The sequence below is a fragment of the Pezoporus flaviventris genome, unplaced genomic scaffold (assembly GCF_033815535.1).
Source record: "Pezoporus flaviventris isolate CSIRO_AGI_PZ_B2104156 unplaced genomic scaffold, CSIRO_AGI_Pfla_v1 ptg000046l, whole genome shotgun sequence".
NCBI lineage: Eukaryota > Metazoa > Chordata > Aves > Psittaciformes > Psittacidae > Pezoporus > Pezoporus flaviventris.
Genome location: NW_026892594.1, coordinates 140,112 through 161,201, shown reverse-complemented (window position 1 = coordinate 161,201; position 21,090 = coordinate 140,112). Strand labels below are relative to the sequence as shown.

The following is a 21,090-nucleotide window of genomic DNA, read 5'->3' as shown; positions in this document are numbered from 1 at the left end:
CATTTTGCACTTTCTCAACCCAAATTTACCCTTTTTCACCCTAGTGCCATGTGCTGCAGCCAGTGGGGTGGGATTCTGGCACCTCCCCATCTCTCAACCCTGCCTATGGGTGACTCACCCACTTCACAGAACAGATCTGGCTGGCACTGGGAATGCTGTGGAGGAGGGAACAATGGTGCTGCAGTGCCCGACCTTGTCTGGTGCCAGCCAGAACCTTCCCTGGGAAGGGGAGGTTTCCCTTGCCCTGGGAAAGGGGACAGCTGGTGGGGCCGGGGTGGGGCCACCATTCCCATGGGATTTAAGAGCTCTGTGGTGCTGCTGGGACACGGGAGAGGCTCTTCAGGCTGACAATGAAGGTCCTCGTGCTCCTGGCTGCCCTAGTGGCAGTGGCCACCAGCACTGAGACATTTACTGGGTAGGATCTGGGTGGAGAGGGGAGGCTGGGATGGGGATGGTGGCACCAGTTGGGGCAGAAGGAGCTGGTTCAGCTCCAAAGGGGCACAAATACTCCTGGGAAGAGGCTCAGAGCAAACCCCAGTGTGGTGGGATGGTTGGGAGGTGGTTAGGCTGGACCCATGGCGGTGGCCCACTGATCCCACAGGCACCAAGTGCTGCGCATCATCCCCACCACTGAGGAGGAGCTGCAGAAGGTGCATGAGCTGCAGGATGTGGAGGAGCTGCAGGTATGGGTGCAATGGCAGCGGGGGTCTTAGGGACACCCTTAAGACCCCCAAGTTCCTTGTTTTGCACCCCGAAACCACTCTGTAGAGCAGGGCTGGGGGTGCTGGATGTGGGGTGATGGTGACCAAATGGTGAAAAGTAAGACAGAAGCTGGTGCTTGTGGGGCAGCCCGAGGTGGGATCTGACCCCCCCATCTCTTTCCCTCCCCCTATAGCTGGACTTCTGGCTGGCACCTCGTGGCCCCGGGCACCCCGTGGACATCCGTGTACCCCTGCCCAGTCTCCAGCCTGTCAAAGAGCACCTCGAGGACAACGACATCTCCTACTCTGTCATGATCAAGGACGTACAGGTCAGTGCTGGCGGAGGGGAGGCAAGGAAGATGTGGGTCTTGATGTGGGACAAGGTCTCATCCTGTCCCCTGTCTCCCAGGCACTGGTGGAACACGAGCAGATGGAGATGCTCCATCGCCCCCGCCAACTGATGCTCTCCACTGACAGCTTCAACTTTGCTGCTTACCATACCCTGGATGAGGTGAGAAAGCACAAGATTTGGGGCATTTTGGGGGTAAAAACCCCACATTCTGCGGTTGCTCTTTGCTCCATGTGCAGCAGGTGGGGAGCTGGCTGTGACCCCCACATTGTTCTCCTGCAGATCTATGCCTTCATGGACCTGCTGGTGGCTGAGAACCCCAACCTGGTCAGCAAGCTTGAGATCGGCCGGTCAACAGAGGACCGTCCCCTCTATGTGCTCAGGGTGAGGGCTTGGAGTCCATGGGGTGACCCGAGGGGGCAATGGGGCCAGGGACAAAGCCAACATTCCCCACCCCCCCTTTTCTGCTCTTCCAGTTCAGCAGAGGGGGCACAAACCGCCCAGCCATCTGGATTGACACCGGCATCCACTCCCGGGAGTGGGTGACACAGGCCAGCGGGGTCTGGTTTGCCAAGAAGGTACAGACACCCCCAGGACATGGCTGAGGTCCCCAATGGGCCACAAGGTCCTGCAGCCAACTATGGGTGCCAGAGGGCTAACCCCATAGAGAGGATGGTGCTCTGGGAGCAATGGGGACCATAAACCACCATCCACTCTCTAGATTGTCCAGGATCATGAGAATGATGAGGGTCTGGCCTCCGTCCTGAACCAGTTGGACATCTTCCTGGAGATCGTCACCAACCCCGATGGCTTTGTCTACACCCACACACAGGTACTGCCCTGGCCCCTACAGCCATGCTGGATGGGGCTGCTGCACATCAAAACCTCCTTGTCCACGTTTCCATGGGATGGAAGGGGACCACCACAACCCATTATCCTCCCCATTCTCTCAGTGCTGGTGGAGCTGCAGCCCCGGCCCCCAGCTGAGATGTCTCTGCCATTCCAGAACCGCATGTGGCGCAAGACCAGGTCCAGGAACTCGGGTTCCCTTTGTGTTGGTGTGGACCCCAACCGCAACTGGAACGCAGGGTTTGGAGGTCAGAGCCCTCCCACTTATTAGGTTCCACCATCAAGGTGGAAGCTTTGAGGCCTTCTCTGGCTCAGAAAGATCCAGAGATGGCCCCTGGAGAAAAGATGTGATTTGGTTTGTGGCAGATGAGAGTTTGGGCTGCACCAGGGTGTTGATGGGGATCACTACTGAAAGTCATCATAGAGTTATCCAGGAGGAGCCCCAGAGTGTTCCTTGCTGGCTGAGGGGTGGGAGAAGCTTGGAAATGGAAAAGACCCTTTGCCCAGCTGCCACTCACTTACCCTGTGCTCCCTGTCCTCTGCTCCACAGAGGCTGGGGCCAGCAGGAACCCCTGCTCAGAGACATACCACGGACCCTACGCCAACTCGGAGCCCGAGGTGAGGGCCATCGTGGACTTTGTGAACAACCACGGGAACATCAAGGCTTTCATCTCCATCCACAGCTACTCCCAGCTCCTGCTCTACCCCTATGGCTACACCAACACCCCAGCGCCTGACCACGAGGAACTGGTAGGGCTGATGTGGGGGGCAGAAGGGGGCTGGGATGATGTGAAGCTGCTCTTTTCCTCCTAGGAGGAACTCACCTATTGAGCTTTGACATCCTTTTTGCCTGTGGCATGAGGAAAAGCCTCTCCTGCAGGTTGTATCCCACACAGTTACCCTTTCTTTGGCTCATCTTTCTCCCTTCTGTGTATTCCTAGCATGAGATATCCGAGAAGGCAGTTGCAGCTCTGTCTTCTCTGTATGGCACTAGCTACAAGTATGGCAGCATCTACACCACCATCTGTAAGTAACGGGGAGGGGACAGCAGTGATTCTCCCATAATAAACCCAAATCATCACTCACACCTCAGCTTAGACAGAAGATCCCATGAAATACCTGTCCAGCAGTGTCCTCCTGTTGTTTCTCCACCCAGATCAAGCCAGTGGATCTACTGTTGACTGGACATACAGCCAGGGCATTAAATACTCCTTCACCTTCGAGCTGCGGGACACAGGGCGCTATGGATTCCTGCTCCCTGCCAGCCAAATCATCCCAACGGCCCAGGAGACGTGGCTGGCACTGAAGGTCATCATGCAGTACACGCTGGATCATCCCTACTAAGCAGGAGCAGGTCCTGAGTGGTGATGGAATGAGCTGGAGGGGGGAAAATGCAATAAATCAATGTAAAGAAGGATGAGCAATGCCTTTCCTTCGTTTCTGTTTTCCCTGATCATGGTAAAAAGCCCTTCTGGAGACCAGCTTGGTGCTAATCAGCCAACATGAGTAGTGTGCTGGCCCAAAAGGGGGATTAAATGGGCATAGAAATGTAGAATGGTTTGGGTTGGAAAGGACCTTAAGATCACTCAGTTCCAACCCCTGCCATAAGCAGGGACGTCACACTAGGCCATGCCCCAAGGCTCTGTCCAACCTGGCCTTAAAGCCTGGCATGGAAACAGTGGGACACAAGAGAAAGGAAGGTGCCCTCTGCTTCTGGAAGGGGAAGATATTCAGTTTGACACTTACTGGGCAAGCAGAGACCTAGGACGTGATGGATTCTGTGTCTTTGTGTGGTTGAACATCAATTTGTGGCAGAAAGGTCCCTCCTCGCCTGCTGTGATCCTTAGGGGAGGGAGAGCCAAGCCCCTGCTGACTCCCAGCTTCCATAGGCACCACTCCAGGCTCTCTGATAGCTCTCAAATTGAAAGAAGCACTCAACCACAAGGTGTTTAATTTAATAAAACCTAAATTACAATTAAAACTCCTAGAGTTTGACTTCATCCTTGTCCTGGGTTCAGCAGTAGCAGTCATGTTTCTCCTCCTTGGTAGCTGGTGCAGTGCAGTGTTTTGACTTTCAGCTCGGGAACAGAGCTGATAGAGATGTTTTGGTTTGGCCAAGGACTTTGTGAGCCTCATGCTTTGCCAGGGAGGAGGGGAAGCTGGGAGGAAGCAGAGACAGGACACCTGACCCAAACTGACCAAAGAGGTATTCCATACCACAGCACGTCATGCCCAGGAGGTAACTGGGAGTTAGCCGGAAGGGCTGGGAGACTGCAGGGTTGGAGGAGGTATCGGTCGGAGCTTGGTCGGGCTTGGGGGGCGAGTTATCGGTCAGCGGGTGGTGAGGTGTTGTATTCTGTTCCCTTGTTATTTCCTTTATCATTATTATCATTGATGGTAGCAGCAGTGATTTGTGTTATACCTTAGTTACTAAACTGTTCTTATCTCAACCCGTGGGAGTTGCATTCTTTTGATTCTCCTCTCCGTCCCTCCGAGAGCAGGGGGAGGGCAAGAAAGGGGGGGAAGTGAGCGAACGAATTACCTGACTGGGTTTAAACCACGACAGTTCTTTTTGGCGCCCAACGTGGGGCACGAAGGGTTGAGATAATGACAGATCTGACCGGATTAATAGTCATTCGTCACAATGCTGATTTATTGGGTATCAGAGTTGTTCTTCTTGATCTCACAGCTTCAGACCGTTGTAACTTACGTAGAGCCGGTATTTGCTGTGTTAGTGTTTATCAAGTGTGGGGCCTGGGCTAAGGTTCTTGTCTCACTGTGCTTTATAGCAATGGCTTGTAATACGGGTGGGCTCCAGCAGCAGGGCGGGACGGACGTGGCCGTGGACTTGTACCTGGCCGTCCGGCTGCTCTTCACCGTCCTGGCCCTCACCCTACTCTCCATCTTCGTGAGGCTGCGGGGAGCTGAGGGGGAGCGGCCCCGGGAGCCGGCGGCTGCTGAAACGGCCCGGGAGAGCGGCCCCGGGGACCAAGCGGCGGCGGGAGCGGGGCCGGAGGCCGCCAGGGGACGGCTGCCGGTGGAGGAGGTCGGGGCGGTCGAGGAGCAGAAGGAAGCGGCTGCCGAGCAGCGGGAGAAGGCGGCGGAGGAGCCGAGCCCCGCGGAGGAGCCGAGCCCCGCGGAGGAGCCGAGCCCCGCGGAGGAGCCGAGCCCCGCGGAGGAGCCGAGCCCCGCGGAGGAGCCGAGCCCCGCGGAGGAGCCGAGCCCCGCGGAGGAGCCCAGCCCCGCGACGGCCGAGAGCATTCCCCGGCAGCCACCCGCCGAGCCCCAGGAGGATGCAGGAGACCACGCAGCATTTCCCAGCAAGGCAGAGGAGGAAGAGCTGGACTCAGGAAAAGAGAAGCCGGTGGTGGGAGAGCCGGCAAGCACAGCAGCTACACCAGCCCCAGTGACAAGTACAGCAGCATCGTGTGAGAGTTCTGGAGGCTCTGAATGGCCTTTGGGTATCCTTGGGACCTGCCTGCTGATTGTGATGGGGATCAGCATGTTGGCACACACACAGGCTGTGTTCTACCCACAACCATTTTGTCTGATCTCAAAAGTTAAGCAGAGTCAGGTTTGGGTCTTGTCTGGGCAGACCAAACTAGCCTGAGGAATTTGAGATTCTCCAGATCCAGAACTGAATGTACTTTCTGGTTGTCTTGATGGGTTTGTATGCTTTGGGGCTTCTTGACTTGATGTTCTTTGGAGGATTGTCGTGGTTTAAACCCAGTCAGGTAATTCGTTCGCTCACTTCCCCCCCTTTCTTGCCCTCCCCCTGCTCTCGGAGGGACGGAGAGGAGAATCAAAAGAATGCAACTCCCACGGGTTGAGATAAGAACAGTTTAGTAACTAAGGTATAACACAAATCACACCTGACCCAAACTGACCAAAGAGGTATTCCATACCACAGCACGTCATGCCCAGGATGTAACTGGGAGTTAGCCGGGAGGGCCGGGAGACTGCAGGGTTGGAGGAGGTATCGGTCGGAGCTTGGTGGGGCTTGGGGGGCGAGTTATCGGTCAGCGGGTGGTGAGGTGTTGTATTCTGTTCCCTTGTTATTTCCTTTATCATTATTATCATTGGTGGTAGCAGTAGTGATTTGTGTTATACCTTAGTTACTAAACTGTTCTTATCTCAACCCGTGGGAGTTGCATTCTTTTGATTCTCCTCTCCGTCCCTCCGAGAGCAGGGGGAGGGCAAGAAAGGGGGGGAAGTGAGCGAACGAATTACCTGACTGGGTTTAAACCACGACAATCCTCCAAAGAACATCAAGTCAAGAAGCCCCAAAGCATACAAACCCATCAAGACAACCAGAAAGTACATTCAGTTCTGGATCTGGAGAATCTCAAATTCCTCAGGCTAGTTTGGTCTGCCCATGGCAGAAGGAGGTTTTCACACAGCCCTGAGCAGTTGTGGGTTTTGGATCAGTCTCCCACAGCAAAATCAGGACTTTACCAGCTCTTGCTTCCAGATTTATTCAGTGGCATAAGACACTGCTGCTTATTTCCATGGCCTGTTCTGGACGCTGTTCCTGCCGAACGAGTGGGCACTGAGGACTCCCCCACTGCCAGCAGTGCTGGGGAGACTGGGGCTGCTCCTCATGGCTGTTGCCTTGAAGCTGCATCCTGAAGAGCCACTGCTAAAATGGCCTGTGGGGAAAAGAAACAACCCAAAGGTCAGGAGCTGAGTGTGGGATGGAGCACAAGGACACACAAATGATGGATGAGCACCTCCCATATGCAGACAGGCTGAGAACATGAGGGCTGTTCAGCCTAGAGAACAGAAGCTGCGTGGAGACCTCAGAGCAGCCTCCAGTGTCTGAAGGGGGCTACAAGGATGCTGGACAGGGACTCTTCATCAGGGACTGGAGTAATAGGACAAGGGGCAACAGGTTCAAACTGAAACAGGGGAAGTTCAGATTGGAGATAAGGAAGAAGTTCTTGCCTGCGAGGGTGCTGAGGCGCTGGCACAGGGTGCCCAGAGAAGCTGGGGCTGCCCCATCCCTGGCAGTGTTCAAGGCCAGGTTGGACACAGGGGCTTGGAGCAAGCTGCTCTAGTGGAAGGTGTCCCTGCCCATGGCAGGGGGTTGGAAGCGAATGATCTTTAAGGTCCCTTCCAACCCAGATCAGGCTGGGATTCTATGATCTGCTGTCCCTTGCTGCCTCTCCAGCTGTCCCTGTAAACATACAGACCCATGGATAATTCAGTGCAGGGTTTGGGCAGAGTTTCTATCTAACTACGGAGGCCTAAGCACCTGAAGACCCTATTAATCACCAGTTAAACCTAAAGACATTTAAATGTAGTGGGTAAAATGGCATATGCCAACCCCCAGCAGTCCCAGAATTTTACCACTGTGTAGCTATGCAAGATTTAAATCCTCTGGGATTGGCATAGCACAGGTTTTAGTGGATCCTCTCAGTCTGTTTAGAAATCAAACTCCTCTCCCAGCTCTCTCATGGGAAGATTATGACAGAGAAAGTGCTGCAGGGCAGGCTCAAGAGCTACAGCAAGGGGCTGCAGCGTTTGTTCCGGACTCTTACTGGTAGTGTCTGAAGGAATGTGCTCCTCTTCAAGGTAGTATTTAATCTTCTGTAGATTATCTTCAGAAAATCTCCATCTATTCTCAGCTGGTGTGAATGGCACCTGCAGAGAGGTCTTCTTCTGGGCAGATCCAGAGGGAGGTGTTATGCGGCAACATGCAGGGAGCGAGCCTGTGATGAGTCCTTCTGGGATCTTCTGTGCTAGGACCTTTAGACCTGCAGATGGACATGTCACATGTTACCAGTGACCACCAGCTAGGATGGGATCAGTGAGTGGACCAGTGCCAAGTAAAACACTTGGCAGAGCTGAATATCCAGCTCTTGCCAAGTTCCAGCTCACACAAAGCCATGCTCTCTGCTCTTGATCCACCCTCCTGAGGTCTCAAGGGGTCCTGCCCATCCCCACTTACCTCCAGATAACAAGAAGACGTTCTCAAAGCCCCTCTCACACATAGATGTTGCGGCCTGGCTGGCTAATCTCTCATCATTGTCATACAGAATTATCATCTTCCCATGGGCATTTTTCTGCTAAGAGTTAAGGATTCATTTGGAAACTTCACATAACTCTTAATACCCTTTTAGAGAAAAAGGAGACAAATGGGACTGGAGACTGAGAGAATCCCCGCTTGATCTGCAAGTATCAGTATTTAAATCAAGTCTTCCCTGCATCTGTGATTTAAATCTGATTTCTGGGTGATGAGGCTTGACAGACACAAAGGACACAGCCTAATCCCCACAGGAGTGCAGCCCCTGCAGCAAGTGTCCACCACTGTTCTAACACTGGTTAGTAACAGGCAAGAGCATGAAGCACCTTCATTTACAACCTCCCCTCTCCCCTGCAGCCCTCTCAAGAGAACAATTATCAGCCTAATCCTGCCTGATAATCCTCTTTCTAACCTCAAAGAAAAGCCAATCCCCATCAATGTGCTGAGAAGAAGCCAAAAGATTTGATGAATGTGGACCAACTGCAGGGGTGGGAGCCCAAGTATGGCTTTGCCTTCCAGCAGCCAAAACCCCATGAAATGCCAAATTCAGGCAGCTCCCACGGGAGTCAAGAGGTGTTACAGCCTTGAGGAACTAGAATCTGGCATCTGATGGTGGCAGCAGAGCCTCACGAAGTAAACACAGTCAGCATAAAGGACCTCCTCTCCCATCTTCCTTTTGAAATCCCTGGATTTTGTTGAGCATTGTCCCAGTGACAGCAACTGCTACAGCCCCAACTGGTCTTGAAAGCCTCCCCCAACATCCCCCCCCCCCCCTTATTTGTTTTAGGTCAGCTCTTCATATGTAAAGGATACATATTCCAGAATACTATTTGAGTATGGATTCATGGCTCTAGACAGCATTGCAATAGGGTAGGAATAAGCTGCAGAAGAGATTAAAAGACAAAGAGAGAAAAATCATACAGCAGCCGAACATCAACCATCACACAACCTGCAGTACAAGTGACAATGACTTGTTGAGGTTCAGCAGACACGGAAATCCACTGAATAAGGGATCAGCATCAGCTCCACACCCTTATCCCTTTCCAGGAAAGATGGGTGTACTGGGTGAGTGCTGAGAGCATTCTGCACTTAAGAATGTCCCATCCTGGGGGTTAAAATGAAGCCAGCCAGGATATGAGATGGAGCAGGATGATCCCAGCTGAGCCTGCTGTGGGATTGTAGTCTCCTCACCTCCAATAATATGACATTGGTTGTATGCGTCGCGGTCTCGTACATCCAAAAGCAGGAAGGGGCAATCAGGATAAGGTGTGTCTTTAGCCTCAGTTTCTTCTTTCTTTGGAGTGTCCTCCTGTATACTCAGTTCACCAATACCACTTATCACACTGCAAGAGGAAAGAGGAGGTTATGATACCAGCTCTCACTCTGAATGCTTCCATACCTCGCCACCAGTCACAGTTCCAATAGTCCATTGCCATCCCAGTACCACCATACACCACATGGAAATGGAGAGGCTCTATTTCACACTTTCCAGGACATCAGAAGAGACTGCTTTTGTCATGATATGAAACAGAGTACAGCCTTGCTATGTGAAATGCCATACTCTTCTGGATCAATCAGTTACTGGTGGTTTACATCATAAAGCGAGGGAGAATGATACTTAAGAAACTGCCAACACCAAGATCATAGAATCACAGAATGGTTTGGGTTGGAAAGGACCTTAAGATCATCCAGTTCCAAGCCCCTGCCATGGGCAGGGATACCTTACACTAGACCCAAGATCTCAGCAAGTCAAACACACTGAATAACTGTCAGGCACCAGTGCTATGCAGAGGTTTCCCATTTCACCACTACACTGGGTACAGGACATGAAGAGAAACCTCCAGATGCCCTTAGTGGTCACTAAATTGACAGCTTGAATACATGATCACTAGGTCTGTCAGGTGAGCATCTCAACTGTTAGCGTTTGCAAGGGAAGAGCCCAGACAAAGCTTCCTCTTACAATGTCTTTCTGGTACCTCTGACCTTGATTAGTGATGTAGTGGGTTTGGAAACTGGCCTTTTATTCTAACCATGGAACTATGTGTTATCGTCAGCAAGGCACATTACTGAGTTTACCAGAGCAGTTTATAACGTGGATTCTTCAACCCAGGGACCTGGATCAAATCCCACAAATACATTTCCTGGTCACCCATTTCAGGTGGCCAGAGGGCTGGGTTACAGCCTCAAACCTAGCTCAGACAGGAAAATCTGCCAAGCCCTCTCTTGCTCACACTTCCAGACCTCCAAACTCAGGCTTTAATGAGAAATACAATATAAAGCTATTTAACAGCAATTAAAAAAACCTAGCTGGATAAAAGGAATTATCTGCTATGACAGGAAGGAAATGGTGTATTATTGTCAGGCACCTCTGCAGTGTGGAGCGATAGGAAACCCCAGCCCCTGCATTGTTTAGGAACAGGACTGGACTGGGTGTCCTATCAGGGCTTCCTTTCCCATTTGTCCCTTCTGTGACTTCAGCATCTGGATGTGGAGCAGCAGAATCACCATCTGGGGAGAGAACAGGGTGCAAAGAGTTAAAATGCTGTAGGAAATAAGCAAGCAGGTTTTAAGCCAGTTCCTAGTCTTAGGAGAAAGTGTGTCTCTCAAAGACAGCCTTATTTCATCCTCTTATAAGGATGTTTTACTAACAGCCTCATATTAATAATAAAGAGCCATAGGATTTTTAAGAGCTGAAGATCTAATTTGAAGAATGAATATGTAGTTCTTGAGGCATGATATCTACTGAGTTACAATAAACTTGGCAGCATGAGGACTTTCTTACTTGCAGCCTTTCTTGTTTAGGAGTGTTGCTGTCCACAAAGTGAAGTGGCTGAAGGCCAAAAGTGAAGTTATTTTTCCCCTGCTGAATAGCTAACTCTGTCTGTCAGGACCCAGCTCACCACATGACAGTGATCTATAGCTCCCTCTCTTTGTGCTTACAACAAATACTGTTACCTTCCAGCTTGGGGATCTCCTCGTTTGTCACTTCTAAGATTTCATCAGATAAAGAGGCAACCTGGATGACCTGCGGGAGACAAAAGAGAGCAACAATACCTTGATACACATGCACTGATGTCACTGCGAGAGAGCAGGGATCAGCTTAAGGAAAAACAATCCTCAAGCCAAGACGCATTTAACTCATTGCAACTTCTACTGGACTTCAAGGTCACACATAGGTGTGTATATGATGCTTGTACAGCAAGTTTGTCCTTTTATTAAGTGGAAGTTGTAGCAAAGAAAACCCCCAGAACACTCAACTTTGGAGGAAAGAAAAGCCACATGTGCCACACAGGTAACATCAAATACCAGAATGCTGTCTAACTTATCAAGTTCAGTCACTAAAACATTTCAGAGCATACACTGCACTGGCTAAAATCACACATGGGATTATTCCACAGAGAAGACCTGGGATGTTCTCATAGTAAATCAGTTCATTGCACCAGTGAGAGGTACAGGACTGGTCTTAATCCAGGGGAACTGAAGATGGGAGTCTGCTAAACCCAGTCCTTTAATATCTGCAACTTTAACATTCTCTCCTTAGAAGAGAGCTTGTATTTTTCTAGTTTTTATTAGGTTTTGTGAACTAACACATAAGCACCACTCAGCTCTTCATTTACAGATCAAATTTACCAGCCTTTAATATTTGGATTCATTTGATTTAAAAACACACAGAAAGCCTTGAAGTCAAGAACATTTCCATCATGTGCAGCAAAACCCCCTGGTAGGGAGGGCTTCAGGCTGTGACATAAAGCTTGAGGAGATCAGATCTGAACCTCCTTTACGTAGCCCTCTTTTCTTATAAGAGGCTTAAAAATCCTCTTAAGTGAAGGGACATAAAAAAAATAGGGAATACATTTCAAAGATAGAGTCACCAAAAACTTGAATTTGAAACTAAAACCATTTCTACTACTCTGAAAATATTGGCCTAAATGGTTTCCTTGTATTAAGGGCAATCTATAAGGGCAGGACAAAGCCAGTACAGGAGTTACTAAGGCCACGTAACTGGGGAGAGAACAGGGTACAGCGAGTTAAAACACTGCAGGAAATAACAACATGAAAGTTTTAGAGAGACAAAAAATGCTGCTCCTAAAAGATGACAACTTTCAGAGGCCACAGAGGGAACCATACATACCAACTGGGCAAAAGTGGTCACTCTCAGCCTTTTAAACAGCTCATCCTTTCTATATCTGTAACCTTCAGAGAGAAAACATAAGAAAAACAAGGTCAGTTTTCAGTTAATTCCCACCTTTTGCTGTACCAGCTCATGGGCTGAGTCCCAGCTATTCTCATAGACTCTCTTCACCAATGCAGCGGGATTTTGGGGCACCAAAACCTGACGACTTTGTGAAAAGTAATACCAGTTATAAAGAGAGATCTTGTCCAGATATGGTTAAAGTGGAGAAGGCAGATTTAGTTGCTTTTAGGGTCAAGTGTGCATCACTGTGTGTTTTCTCTTCTTGCTGGAGAAAGTTTCATGAATTTAGCACCTTTGTCTGCTGTTCTTTGAAGCCCACTATGTCACAAAGCCTCTTAAACCAGATTAAGTTTACTGGAATCATAGAATCCCAGACTGGTTTGGGTTGGAAGGGAGCTTAAAGCTCCTCCAGTTCCAACCCCTAACACAGGCAGGGACACCTTCCACTAGAGCAGCTTGCTCCAAGCCCCTGTGTCCAACCTGGCCTTGAACACTGCCAGGGATGGGGCAGCCACAGCTTCTCTGGGCACCCTGTGCCAGCGCCTCAGCACCCTCACAGGGAAGAGCTTCTACCTAAGAGCTCATCTCAGTCTCCCCTCTGGCAGGTTAAAGCTGATACACGGATTGACTCCACAACTCGTTAGAGTTGTAAAGTAGGTATGCTTTATTCAGCTGAGGCGCATGGGGGCTACTCCTCCAAAAGCATGCACACCCTCCTTTGCCACTCAGTGCATTTACATCACATATAATGATTACCTAAACATGAGATTGCTTCACGCCTAATACATATGCAAAACCTATTCCCGTCTAGTATTATAATTAGTTTTCTGGCATTCGTCCCATTGATGCGCCTGCGCAGGGCCTCCTGGTGGTGGTCATTAGGGGGTCGTGGGGATGAAGGCCTGTAGTTCCTCTTCATCACTGCGAGCAACCTCTTGCTTTCACGCAGACTCAATAGGGTTTCGGCTCCTGTCCAGACTTCAGGTTTGGTACAAGCTGGTTTTATGTATCTTAAAGCAGAAACTTGTCAAGTTTGCCAATTTTGTTACTCTGGTTATCTTTTGTTCCTTTTCTTTCTAAAGATACTATTTGAACAAGAATGTCTTAAACATTAAGCTATGAATCTTACCTACTACAATTCTGCCTAGCAGCTGCAACTCCTACAATTCACCTTTCTAGCAACTTTGACTCCTAAGGTTCTGCTTCACTAAGCACAGCGACTGCTTAAGGAAGCAGGCACAATGTTAACCCTTTATTTCCCGGTATCAAAGCCATTCCTTTGGCCTGTCCATACAGGCCCTGGTCCAAAGCCCCTGTCCAGGTTTCCTGCAGCCCCTTTAGATATTGGATTGAACTTTTACTTTGTGCAAGTTACAGGAGGATCAGAGCACAAGGACATCTTATGTCAGACTCTGTCTTGTCAGGTACTAAGCTAAACATGCATATTTAATCTTCAGATGCTCCAGGTTTTCTTACTTTTAGCTGTCAAATTCCAATCCCTACAATTCCCTGATATGGATATCTAGAGGGAGAGATAAATGAAAGAATTTCTTTCACGCAGAAAGCAGCAGCTCAGTGTGGATACCAGCTCAAAGCTGACACAATTGCTACAGAAAAACTGGACTAATTTAATCTTAAGCCTGAAGACAAAGCTGAGGTAGCAAGGAAAGCCAGACAGCTGCTGGAATGACTGACAGACAACCAGAGCCGAGATTAACAGCCCTAACGAAGCAATGACAAGAGGCAGACTGCAGACAGATACTTGAGATGTGTAAACACAAGGGAGAGAAGAGCCTTCTAATGGGAAACAAAAGGGTTTATGTAGGAGGAAACAGAAGCAAAGACTAGTATCTGTAGGAACATCTTGATATAAAAAAGCCTCCCATGGGAAGTAATAGAAGCCTTGTCCTTTGGGAAATTTACAGCTACAAAGAAGATACGAAAGAAAAGTGAGGGAAAATAAGAAAGGTCAGTACTGCACTGGCAGGGAAAGGCAAAGATGTACAAAATTCCTCCTGTGTCAGGCACTGCAGCTCTAACAGAGCTCTGCATGAAGCTCTTGAAGCCACACTAAGGAATCTAAACTCTCTCTTTTCCTCCTCTTCCTCCCTTATGAAGCTCCAGCTCTGAAGTAAAGAGATTTTTATATTTAATAAAGAAAAATCCTTTGCATGTTTCTAACTGTTGGAGGAGATTGCAAAGTGGTCTCTCTTCAGCTAAGAGAGATAACAGAGAACAGACTTTAACAACAGAGAACAGGACCTTCAGCAAATCCAGCCAGTTAAGCAATTTTAAATCCTCTATAACCATCTGCTGAATGCTCCATTAGCTTAAGCAAGGTGGAGAAAGGGGGAGGAAGGTCTCAAATCCATACACCTGAATCCACTACACCAAAAATTACTGCCAGATTAGCTTAGGGAAATGCTCAAGATGACATGTGTTTAGAGAAGGAGCCACATGAATGCTGGAGGCTGAGATCTCTTCTCAATACAAGTGGTGACAATGCTTGGACAAGATTCCCCCCATACACAACCTAAGGAACCTTATAAGAGCAAAACAGAGACAAAAAAAAAGAGAAATTGCGAGTTTTAATCTCTGGTTTGGTCTTATTCTTATCCCTTCCTTCTTAAATGTGCTTCCTGAAGAGGCAGACCAAGTGCTTTTCAGTGTTCAGACCAAGCAGAGCTCCTAAATTCAACATTTTATGCTATACAATGTTTATCAGGCAGCAAAGCAAGTGCCTACTTGCTACTCAACAGCTTACCTAAGGAAAAGAAGCCCATCCAAAACATCCCTGCGCACTGCAGGGTGCGCTATACATTTCAAACTATGGGGCTGAATCAAGTACAAGACCTATGCATAAACTAGATTTCAGAACATCCATGCACTTCAAAATGAACTTGGCTTCAAGCCTCAGGTTCAGGTTGCTAAAGTCTCACTTTAACAGGAAAATACCAGCAATAATTCAGCCCATTTCCTCTGCTGGACACAAAACCCACATGTAGCCCATGTCCATACGGTTAAACCACCCCAGCCATGGGCAAAAAGAGCCCTTCAGTCATGTGACGAGCAAGAAATCAACTTAACTTACAAGGATAAAGAAAAGCAGAAAGTTTATGAAGAGCTGGATGCCTATGAATACTGACCAAACTATCACAGTGCTCACACAAAACAGCTGCTGGATGCTTTCTGCCCACCTCAAGTGAGGATTATTTATCTCTTTATGACCTAGATCTTACCTTTACCACCCAAAATTATTCCTATCAACAGGAAAACCAGCCCAAAGCTGGTGTTATTACAACAAACTAATTTGACTGCTTTGCATGAACATCCCAGCAGTGATCAGGAAGGTCGCAGGAAGTGCTGCTCCTGCCTGTAGAAGCAACGCAATGTACCCAGTTCTGTCCTGGAAGATCCACTGGAATTTTCTGACATTCTTCCCTTCAGTGAACTGCTTTGGGGCTGGAATTATTGTGGAATCAAGGATGTGCTCCTCAGGGCTTCGGAAAGGAAAAGACTCGGTGCCTCTCCTCAAGTCAATCCTCCAAAAGGAACAAATCATCATGGTTCCAGCTCTCTTCATTTTAATTCCACAGGTTTAAATTCCTCTCTCTCACATTACACAAGAGACAGAGAGTTGCCTGTAGTGGGTATTTAAAGTTGTGTCCAAATGGTGTCATCTATTCATGAGAAACCAAGGGGAAGAAGTTTCCAAATTGCCTGGGAACAGAAGGTGTCTATTCAGCCCAAAGAGAATGGGAAAGTTTCTGTTGGGTTCCAGAGCTGTGGTTCAACAAAAGAAGCCCTACATGGAACCAAATCAGACCCAGAGCAGAGATTGAAAACCAACTAGAGCCATACAACAAGATCTGAAGCACAGAGAACAAGTGATGGCAAGCCAGTGCCAAGCACTGAAATCTTAGCCAGGCAACACAGGATTTTGGATAGAAAAGTCATTTCTCCTTTGATTCTCCCCACAGACCTGTGGTGCTTACAGCAAAACAACAAACAAGCCAGCAACAAAGGACCATTCTGCAAAAAGCTGAGCTCTGATATATTCATGTGACAGATTAGTGACCTGCCTTCTAATGCGAACAGCACCAGCTCAGAGGGACAGAATAAATGGGTCCAAGAATTAAACCTGAATGTTCCAAATCAAATTAATCCTCATTAACAGGGATGGGTTTTGTTTTCCACAGAAAGAAATGCAGCTTTCTAGGTTTAAGAGCTTTCTTGGCTCTCTGTGAGAGAATAATCTGGACAATAGTAGTAAAATTTTGCTTTTTAGTAAGAGTTTTTCTTAAAGGCCTGTTTTCAGTGGAAGAAGAGAGTGAAATAAGAATCAGTCAGGTTTTCATCAGCCTAAACAAGCCAGAGGCTTCCAAGCATCAGCCTTTGGCTCTGGTAAAATCAACGAGTTACACAGGAATAAGCAGAACCTTGGAGTATTCTGACAGAAATCCAAGCATGTTAAAACAACAGAGGTAAGAGATCTCAATTTGTTACCCAAAAGCAAACTAAAGCCTCAGGAGCACAGTCTGAGTCTTCCAGATGGATCTAGTCTAGTTTTCTCAGTCCAGAAAACTTCTTCCTATCTGGTTTCCATTCAATAGCAAGACGTTGCACTAAGAAGGATCTGGAAAGACTCCTAGAACTGCCTGCCTGGTTTCTTAAGTTATATCTGTCAAGCAGTAAGAGAGACAGAGAAATAAGGCACAAGACAAAGCAGAAAGCATCCAAAAATCAAGGCAGAAGCATCTTTGTATCGTACTGCTGCATGTTTCTGCTATTCCTTCCTGTAAATGGCTGTGGGAATCAACGGAGTAGAGATTTCCAAGCAAATAGAGGGCCCAGGATTCAATCCCTGCTCCTTGATGCTCTTCCTGTTTGGAACTAACCCACCAGTTACATTCTGCTCCTCTCAGACACTCACTTCTTTTGACTTTTGCCAACTTCTCAGTGTATTTTGTCAAACTGTGCCCTGTAAAAAGAGGGAAATGGGGAAAAATAAAGAGAAAAAGATGAAAAGGGAGGGGGGGAATATGGAGGAAAAGCAGAAGAGGGAAAAAAATAAGGGAAAAAGAAGGACGGGTGGGAAAATGGGGGGAAAAGAAGGGGGGGGGAAGGGATCAGTTTGATTTATTTTATTAGTGCTTTTCTTCAGGGCTTTTAAGTCTTAAATTTGGATTTTTTAAATAAGAAGATCAGCCTATGACAACAGACGTTGCTGCAGATCCTCTTTCACCATGAGAACACAAGGCAGCCATAAACAAGAGCATAATTGTCCTCCTAGAAATTTTCTCTCACAAAGAAAAGCCAAACTAAATAGCAAAGTCAAAGGACCTGCTGAACCCCAGGGAACAGGAGGTGGCCCTTAGGTTAAAGCCCAGGTGAAAGTCACTAGAGATGCTCCACACCAGGAGGAGCTCAAATCTTCTACACATACCTACAGTGCTGCTTCAGTTCTACAGATGTACCTGAGTGCATTTTATAGGATTTCCAGCAAGGGGGGGGCAGAAGTATCATGGAATGGTTTGGGTTGAGAGGGACCTTAAAGCTCCTCCAATTCCAACCCCCTGCCATTGGCAGGGACACCTTCCACCGGAGCAGGTTGCTCCAAGCCCCGTCCAACCTGGCCATTCCCTGAAGACACCCCCCAAACAACCATCTTGACTTACACCATTGTCAAGATATTAACTAATATAAGAATAATAAACTCCAAGGCCAGCAATTTCCATGGGAACTGTCACTGCAGAGCCCAAGTTTCTAAGCTGTAACACATCATAATCAGGATGCGAGTTCTGATATAGCTGGTATGTGGGGTAAAGCAGCTCAGGACAGAGTCAGAAGACAATCAGCATATTTTTCTATGCTCCTACATCCACATTTGGTGTTGTTACACTACAACGTCACTCACTAGCATCAGCTTCACTTACCAGTATTGAGACGGGTTTTTATATGTTGGTATTTGGGATTCTGAGGGATGCGCCTGGTTAAATACTGGTTTACAAAAGAAAATACACAAGGAAGTCAATATACAGCTATTATTTGTTTTAAAGACAAAAAACCTCTCCCATTAACAGGAAAAGCAATCTGAAAAGGTCTAAGAGACAGTAAAAAGAGGAGCAAGACCACAAGCAACCTCTCAGACATCCCCTGCTCTCAGAATCATAGAATCATGGACCGGTTTAGGTTGGAAGAGACCTTAAAGCTCACCCAGCTCCAACCCCTACCTTGGGTAGGGACAACTTCCACTAGCCCATTTCCCTTCCTCTCTCCACCACAGCTCACCCGGCTCTAACCCCATAAACCCCCCCATCCCCACTCACACCTCTGCAAGCTGCCGACACCCCCCCGCCAACCCTCCCGTTACCCCTCACATCCCCTCAGGGCAGGGGCCCGGCCTCCAGCAACCCACCACAGTCCCCGCTGCAAGGGTGCCGGTGAAGGGAAAGCGAGGCTGAAGAGAGGATCCCAGCACCCACCTCAGGATCCCCAACGCTCCTCCTGCTCGACATCGTCCCGCCGGTACCCGCTTACCCAACCGCCCTCCAGATTCTGACGTCCAACCCTTCAACTACGCCCGCTTTGATTGGCCTCGCCTCTCTCCCCGCGGCCAATCAGAAGCCGCAGAAGGGACGCCGAGCGGTTGAGGGGGAGCGGGTTGAGGTAAGCCTCAAGCGTCGCCGGGCAACGGCTTCTAAGCGCTGAGGCGGAGAGATGGGTGGAGCGGCGCATGCGCGGTGCGGGCCGTTGGCCCTGCCCCCGGAGAGCCGTGGCGGCGCGCGCGCGGGGCTCCCCTCACCGCATCGAGGACACGCCCACAGGCGGGCGGGGCCTCCGCGGTGGGCGGGACCTGACACCCCTCCGAGGAGGGGGAGCACGGCAGGGAGGGAGGAGGCGTGGTCTGAGATGAGCACATGACACCTGGGGGGGGGGGGGGGTAGGCTTGTTCGAGGGGCGGGGCCTTGTGGGCTACGGGCGGGGCTTATTCGGGGGCGGGGCTTTGAGCCTTAGACCCTCAAGGGGGCCTCACAGTCCCAGCACCCCAATGGGGTCCGTGTCCCCTTAGACCATCAATGGGGCACGTGTCACCTGTAATAGGGTCCACATTCCCCTCAGACCCTCAATGGGGCCACAGAGCCTCAGCCCTCCCAATGAACCCAACGGGGTCCATGTCCCCCTCAGCCCCTCAATGGGGTGCCTATCCCCTTTTAGACATGCACTGGGGGACCCATGTCCCCCCTCAGGCCCCCTATGCAGCTCCATTCCCCCTCAGACCCCAAATGGGGACCACATCCATCCATTAGACCCCAATTGGGGCCCACACCACCCCTCATACCTTAACCTTGAGACCCTTTGATGTCATGGACCTGTCTCTTGGGGGTTTTGGATTGGGTTATGGGGATACGAGAGTTAATGGGACAGATCCCTATGGAGTGGTGCCTCATTCCCACGGGATGAAGGAGTGGTGGGTGCAGGTGGGGCTGCTGACTATGCCCCTCCTCACCGTGTACCTTCACATCCCGCCCCCTGGGCTATCCCCAGCTCTCCTCTCCTGGAGGTCCTCTGGAGGGTACTTCACATACCGGGACCAGAACATCTTCTATAGAGGTGATGGGGCTGCACCAATACCAGGGACACGTCGTCCATCACAGTGGGGAGAGGGGTGGTGGTTCTGGTACCCTCGGTGCACCCAGGGATGTCCCCAAGGCAAAGTGATGGCAAATGCCTCCCAGACCACAATGGCTTTAAGGGGAGCTGCTGTGTGGATCCAGCTGTGCTGTGGGTCTTCATTATCAGAGCACATAATGGGGTGATCGTGGAATCAACCAGGTTGGAAAAGAGCTTCAAGATCATGAAGCCTGTTCCAATGCCTGAGCACCCTCTGGGGAAGGAATTGTTCCTCAGCTCCATCTAAACCTGCCCTGGTGCAGCTTGAGGCTGTTTCCTCTTGTCCCACCCCTTGTTCCTTGGGAGCAGAGCCCAACCCCTCCTGGCTCCATCCTCCTCTCAGGCAGTTGTAGGGAGCAATAAGGTCCCCCCTGAGCCTTTTCTTCTCCAGACTGAACCCCCCAGGTCCCTCAGCCGTTCCCCATCACACTTGTGCTCCAGGCCCTGCACAAGCTCTGTTCCCAGTGGGAAGGATCCCAAGAGCCTCTGATGGTCACAGCAAGGAAAGGCCTTTTTGCTGGAGCAGTTGTGACCGGTTGTAGCATCTTAGAGGCAGCTGCAGTTGATTTGTGCTAAGTAAATCCCTGTTTGCATCAAGCAGTTGGTACCAGTGGTTCCTCATCTGGTTGGGTTTCCGAAGCTGTGGTGCAAGTCAAACCCACCTTGGTTTTTAAAGGAGCAGTGGGAAAGACAACATCATGATGCTGGTTCGGGTTCTAGTGAATCAAACAGCAAAGTGTGTCTCCTATAGGAGGAAATCGGGGGAAGCTGATGCTGAGGTGCCCCATTCCCTTCCCAGCTCTGACATCATTGTGCTCCTGCATGGATTCCTGACCTCCAGGTACGACTGGTACAAGGTGAGGGCAGCGAGGGCATGTGGGTTGGATGCTGACAGCAACCCCCATGGCTTCTCCCTCCATGGGGATGAGGAGACAGCCTGGGGTGGGTGATGCTGCAGAGGAGGTACCACCGTGCTCCAGGATATCAGCCTTGTTCCTCTCCAATATCTTACACAGGAGCCAAGCTCTATTTGCATCATCCTTTCCCTTTCTCCAGCCCAAAGTGGGAGAAAGGGACTCACAACTGTTTATGGTTGGGGATGATCTTGCTGTTTATTGGGATATTTCAAGCTCCTGCAGTTTTCCTGAAGCTGGAAGGTGCTTTCTGTGACAGTGGAAGGGACCGTGGCCATCCATAGCTGAGCATCACCACAGACGTCCCCTCTTTCTGCTCTCACTGCCAGGGATGGGGCAGCCACAGCTTCTCTGGGCACCCTGTGCCAGTGCCTCAGCACCCT

General features: G+C 49.6%; 2 protein-coding genes across 2 annotated transcripts; one reads left to right on the top strand and one right to left on the bottom strand.

The window, feature by feature from the left end:
- The first annotated feature begins 257 nt into the window (after window positions 1–257).
- Window positions 258–3,319, top strand: LOC133276768 (carboxypeptidase A1-like). Its single transcript, XM_061467914.1, has 11 exons — window positions 258–415; window positions 602–683; window positions 896–1,030; window positions 1,111–1,212; window positions 1,333–1,434; window positions 1,527–1,628; window positions 1,772–1,882; window positions 2,057–2,147; window positions 2,450–2,649; window positions 2,841–2,925; window positions 3,056–3,319. Exons 1-11 carry the CDS (start codon window positions 351–353, stop codon window positions 3,241–3,243), a joined length of 1,263 nt encoding a protein of 420 aa, XP_061323898.1. The 5' UTR covers window positions 258–350; the 3' UTR covers window positions 3,244–3,319.
- Window positions 3,320–6,351: 3,032 nt separating this feature from the next.
- LOC133276741 (centrosomal protein of 41 kDa-like) lies at window positions 6,352–18,637 on the bottom strand. Its single transcript, XM_061467878.1, has 11 exons — window positions 18,605–18,637; window positions 18,056–18,143; window positions 17,053–17,100; window positions 12,057–12,118; window positions 10,880–10,949; window positions 10,291–10,432; window positions 9,116–9,267; window positions 8,738–8,805; window positions 7,850–7,964; window positions 7,440–7,655; window positions 6,352–6,548 (listed from the first exon to the last, which is right to left on the bottom strand). The coding sequence occupies exons 1-11, from the start codon at window positions 18,635–18,637 to the stop codon at window positions 6,400–6,402; spliced, it is 1,143 nt and encodes a 380-aa protein (XP_061323862.1). The 3' UTR covers window positions 6,352–6,399.
- Between the last annotated feature and the right edge of the window lie 2,453 nt (window positions 18,638–21,090).

Coding starts and splice junctions, on each gene's coding strand:
- LOC133276768 (XM_061467914.1), top strand. CDS start 351: ATGAAGGTCCTCGTGCTCCTGGCTGCCCTAGTGGCAGTGGCCACCAGC. Junction 1,883..2,056: donor TTGTCTACACCCACACACAG/GTACTGCCCTGG, acceptor CTGCCATTCCAG/AACCGCATGTGGCGCAAGAC. Junction 2,926..3,055: donor CAGCATCTACACCACCATCT/GTAAGTAACGGG, acceptor TTCTCCACCCAG/ATCAAGCCAGTGGATCTACT.
- LOC133276741 (XM_061467878.1), bottom strand. CDS start 18,637: ATGTCGAGCAGGAGGAGCGTTGGGGATCCTGAG. Junction 10,950..12,056: donor TGACCACTTTTGCCCAGTTG/GTATGTATGGTT, acceptor TGTCTCCCGCAG/GTCATCCAGGTTGCCTCTTT. Junction 6,549..7,439: donor CATTCCTTCAGACACTACCA/GTAAGAGTCCGG, acceptor TTTTCCCCACAG/GCCATTTTAGCAGTGGCTCT.